Source organism: Cupressus sempervirens, chromosome 1, assembly GCF_028749045.1.
Source record: "Cupressus sempervirens isolate cs-2001-9-10 chromosome 1, ASM2874904v1, whole genome shotgun sequence".
Taxonomy (NCBI): domain Eukaryota; kingdom Viridiplantae; phylum Streptophyta; class Pinopsida; order Cupressales; family Cupressaceae; genus Cupressus; species Cupressus sempervirens.
Genome location: NC_143118.1, coordinates 686781193 through 686786817, shown reverse-complemented (window position 1 = coordinate 686786817; position 5625 = coordinate 686781193). Strand labels below are relative to the sequence as shown.

Sequence of the window (5625 nt, the reverse complement as noted above, 5' to 3'; positions counted from 1 at the left end):
TTCTGGTTTTAACTTCCCGAGGAAGGCCATCATTCTGTTCTCTGTCACATGGTAGACATTCACATTGGTTTCCATCGTAACAATGAGCAATCACAAAGAAGCTAAAAAAATTTATCACTCTCAATCAGTTATCCCACTCAGAGCTTTATTTCCATTTAACAAAGGAAAATCATCATTATTCGGCCTATCCTATGTGACCCTTAACCGAGAATAAAAGCTTTAGATTGGCAATGACCTCAACTGCTCACACTTGACATTGAATATCTGATCACATGTTGCAGAATCTTTACTTCATAAGCCAAGTGGAAAATTTCGGACTCCCTCCAGCCCAAACTCATAATCATAACTAATTATGATAACTTCATGGACCTAAATTCGTAATGATTACCAAGATCTTAGTTTGGATGACAGTTGGAAAGCACAACACAGCAAAGCCAAATAGGAGGTGGGTTAGGTTAAGGATCAATTTAGTAGATAATCTCTATATCTTACCAAATTAGATATGCCTAATGCAATACTCACTGGGTATAATCTTTATACTAAATCAGACCACCATTCCTAAATGGGGACAATTATGAAAGATTTCGAGGTTACTCCTCCGTAGCTGCAATAAGGACTCTAATCTAGGAGACTTTAAATGGGAAGTATATCTCAGATATATAAGTAATAGCAATACAGCTACATATTATTAATATTTTTAATAATAATAGGTTTTATTAAATACTAATAATAAGGATTAAAAAATGAAATATTCAAATATATCTTAAATTATTCTCCTTTCTATCTTTTTCTTTCTTACTTTATTGTAAAATATTAATATTTAAATATTTATTATTTCGAATATTTATAAATATAAATTTTGTTAAAATCTAAGAAAATCTATATATATATATATATATATATATATATATATATATATATATATATATATATATATATATATATATATATATATATATATATATATATATATATATATATATATATATATATATATATATATATATATATATATATATATATATATATATATATGAGTCTGCATACTTATGTAAATAGGCATTTATATATGAATATATATATTTATAATAAAATATATGAGTGAATCTTAATGAAAAAACCCTCTAGGAACTACAAGGGAGGAGGAGACTCTAAGTTGTATATCAATAGCGATTCTCCATCAGCACCCCTGTTCGCAAGTCCATGATCAACTATCATATTACCTTCTCAATAAATGTGGATGATTAGGACATCCTCAAAATTTCCCAATAACAACGACATTTCTTGGAGTTTTGAATTCAAGGCCCAATTAGGAGTCTTTTTTTCCTAATGGCATTCAAGACTACTTAAGAGTCACCTTCAATGACAACTTTAGGAAGACCTAATTTATGACAGAGTTGTAGACCTTTCTCCAGCGCTTCAAATTCTGCTACATTATTTGAAACTAGAGGAAGAGGAGAAGCTAACTTTGCTATCCACCGACTATCCTCATCATTGACGGTACAACCTATACCAGCTATATTGGGATTCCCTCTCGCAGCTCCATCAAAATTCAGTTTATGCCATCCTGGGGGAGGAGGAGCCCATTTGCAGTTGGCCCTTGCCTCCTTATTGCTAGTTGCATATACTAGAGGAGGGTTGATCAGATTGGACCATTGTTTCTTCATTATACCATCCCAAAATGAGAAAGAGCCTTCTTCATGAAAATATTTCCTTAGATTAGCATTCATAACTTCTATAATAGATACTTCGAGTTTTAGCAGAAAACTGTCTAAATTCTGCTCTTTATTTTGGAAAATACGATGATTTCTTTCTTTCCATAGTTCCCATACCACTAGGGATGGGAAAATATTCCAAAGTTTGCTATATACCCCGCGAACCAAATGTGTGGGCCAGGAACTGAGGAGCCCCTTAAGGGAATTCTCAAAAGGGGTTGACCACATTAGTTGGGATTTAATCCATTCCCATCAATTTTGAGCAAAAGGGCAATTTAGGAAGAGATGGTCTACATCTTCATTGCTTTGTTTACACATGACACACCAGTTGGGGCCCATGATACCAAATCTAGCTAATCTGTCCGCAGTCAAAACTCTGTTCTGAAGGGCCATCCATAAAAAGAAACCCGCCTTGGGAAGGCAAGCTGGATCCCAGCACAATTTTAAAGGGATGTCCACATAGTTCCACTGCTGCGAGTGAATTATAGGTTGGTATCCAAGCTTTACACTGTAGATACCATCCTTTGATCCAGCCCAGATGAGTTTATCCAACCTTTCAGATTTTTTTATTTTCCTATTCGAGATGATCTTTTCGAAGGCTGCACCTGAATCCGGTTCAAGTTCTAAATCATCGATAGAGCGTCGTCTCCATCGCAATTCCCCATCCGACATCTCTTTAACTTTATAATCTTTTACCTTATTACCCCACAATGATTTCAACTTAGAAATGAGGTTCTCTAAGTTAGAGGATGAATGAATAGGAGGTTGCCCATCCCAAGAATCTTCCTAGAACAAGGCTCTATTCCCAGCCGCCACATCCCAAGTTAGATATTTGCTAATGATTCCTCGACATTTTGACATGAAATTCCAACACTCCAACCCTTTAGGTAATTTTTCCATCCTAAACACCGATTCTGGGTCTGTTGGATCTAGATATTTATAATATAAAATTTTGGCCCATTTATGTTCATTTTCTTGGTATAACCTCCATACAAGTTTAGCTCCTAAAGCCTCGTTTTGCTATTGTGGTTTCTTAATTCCTAAACCCCCACATTCCTTGGGTTTGCATAAATTGTCCCACTTAATAAGAGCAAGTTTCTTGTCATTTTCCTTATCCTTCCACAGGAAATTTCTAAGTTTTGTTTCAAAATTCTTGGACATCCAATTATTGAGAGGAAGGCATGCCATGGGAAAAATTGGAGTGGCTGAAAGGACTGCTCGAATCTTGGTAATCTTTCCTGCCTTACAAAGCCACTTATTCTTCCAGCTACCAATCCGCTTATCCACCTTATCGATCGTGTCCATCCAAACTTTGTTATACCTCGAGTTCTTCTCCAAGGAGATACCCAAATATTTGCATGGGAACAATCCCTTTTTGTATTCTAGAATTCCACATATCCTATTTTCCATTTCAAGAGCGGTATTTAAGAAGAAAATTTTAGATTTTTCTTTATTAACCTTCTGACCTGAAGCATCCATATATTTCTGAATCATACTTTTAAAACCCATGGCCTCTTGGATGGAGCTCTTGCCAGGTAAAATGGTGTCATCTACATACTGTTGATGTGTAATGTTAGGGAGATTCCTGGTAACCGAAATACCGAAGATCCTCCTTTCTTGATAAGCGAAGGAGACTGCTCTCCCGAAAGCTTCAGCCATTAGAATGAAGAGAAAGGCAGATAGTGGGTCTCCCTATCTAATACCCCTGGAAATATCAAAAAAACCTTCAGGCGTCCCATTTATGAGAACCAAAATCTTCAAAGTAGAAATAAATTTAAATATTAGATTTACCCATTGATGAGAAAAACCAAATGCTTCTAAGACTTTACAGAGAAAATGCCAATCGACCATGTCATAAGCCTTTTGGATGTCTAACTTCATAAACATACATGCTTCTTTATCTATGACAGCCGAGTGGATGACTTCCTGAATTATAATTATACCATCCAAAATAGATCTTCCTGGAACAAAGCCTGTTTGTTCTTCAGAAATCAATTTTGGCATGATGACCTTGAGTCTATTAGCTATAAATTTTGAAAATATTATATATATAGAGTTGCATAGGGCTATAGAGCGGAAGTCTCCAAGATGTTCCAGGCAATCCTTCTTAGGGATAAGTGTGAAGAAAGAATAGTTGATTTTAGCCAGCAAGGATCCACCATTCCTAGACGCTTCAATTGCTCTCCATAAATCTTCCCCTAGTATATCCCAACATTTTTGAAAAAAGAAGGCTTGAAACCCATTAGGGACTGGAGATTTATCTGGACTCATATTAAAGACCATAGTCCTTACCTCTTCCAGAGTTATTGGTTTATTTAGATATTTGTTGTCTTTCGTAGTGACCAATTTTGGAATAAATTTGAGCATTCAGGATTGTGCCTCCTTATTAGACCTTTCATAATTATTAAGTAGATTCTTAAAGTGAGAAACTATTGTGTCTACTATTTCAATTGGGTTTTCTGTGCGAAAGCCCTGTGGAGTCAAGATATTAGTGATTTTCTTTAGAGATCGGTCCAACATAGTCGAATTATGAAAAAACTTTGTATTCTGATTTCCCTCATCTAACCATTTCTCTCTAGATTTTTATCTCCAGAAGGTTTCTTCTTTGGATAAAATAGCTTCTTGTTTCATGAGGAGATCTTTTTCTAAAGTGTATTTCTCATAATTCATACCATATTTTATAATTTTTTGATTTAGGTTTTTCAATTTTTTTTCAGTTTCCAATTTTTCTTTAAAAATATTGTTGAAGTGTTCCCTATTCCATCTCAAAATATTTTCTTTCAGTAATTTGAGTTTGGAGACAAAAATGAACATTTTGGACCCCACGAAATTTGCTTGAGTCCACCATGTCTTCACTAATTTCATAAATCTCGGATCTAGAAACCACATCTTCTCACACTTAAAAGGATTTCTGGGCAGTTTAGATGGTTCTGTAATCTCCAAACAAATAGGAAAATGGTCTGATCCTGTAAAGGGCAGAATGGAGGTTTGAAAATCCTTATTATAGGAAGAGAGATTACCTACAATAAAGAATCTATCTAACTTTTCCGCAATATAATCATTATCCTTTCTTCTATTATTCCATGTAAATATTCCATTACTTGATCGAATTTCTAATAAACTGAGTTTGTCAATCCATATTTTGAATTCTATAGATGAAAGCGACAGGTGTTCAGTACCCTCTACTTTCTCATCTAAACTTAGAATCGAATTAAAATCACCTCCTAATATAATCGGACTGTCTTTGTGCTTTGAGATAATTGTACTTAATTTGTCCCAAACAATTTTTTTCCCTATATTACTGTTAGGACCATACACATTGATAAGGATGAATTTCATATCTGATTTTAGACTTTGTATACTGACACACAACCAAATATTATTATTTACCAAATATGTTAGTGTTACTTTCCTAGAATTCCAAATAATTCCTAAGCCACCGGAGGCACCTATTGCCTCTATGAAGATAGAATCCTACAATCCCAGCATCTTACTAAATTTAGCTCCTTCTACCTTATTGAATTTTGTTTCTTGGATTAAAATTATTTCTGAATTAAAGTTTTTTAAATATTGTTTAAATAATCTTTTTTTACTAGGAGCATTAAGGCCCCTAGAATTCCACGTTGTTATCCTCATACTGCCTTAGGAAGGCACTTCCCCTTCCCTATGTTAAGCAGCTCATCAATTTTCCTTTGTTTTCTAGCTAGGCCTTCTATTTCACGTAGTTCCTTCAGAGATCTCCTACCCCTTTTTCCTTTAGGCTTGCCATAATTTGGAAAGGTTATACCTTGCTGATTCATTTGTATACCAAGCTCTTGCTAAAAACTACCTAGTTCTTGCTCTGTTAGTGCAACACCTTCCTCTGTTCTGTCAAATTCTTCCATTTCCAATTCCTTGCAAATCTGGTTTC

At 34.7% G+C, this 5625-nt stretch overlaps 1 protein-coding gene across 1 annotated transcript; it reads right to left on the bottom strand.

Annotated features, from left to right (window-relative positions):
* Positions 1 to 1346: 1346 nt before the first annotated feature.
* LOC149579798 (uncharacterized) lies at positions 1347 to 2387 on the bottom strand. The gene is made up of 2 exons (XM_089802534.1): positions 2060 to 2387; positions 1347 to 1735 (listed from the first exon to the last, which is right to left on the bottom strand). The coding sequence occupies exons 1-2, from the start codon at positions 2385 to 2387 to the stop codon at positions 1347 to 1349; spliced, it is 717 nt and encodes a 238-aa protein (XP_089658660.1).
* Between the last annotated feature and the right edge of the window lie 3238 nt (positions 2388 to 5625).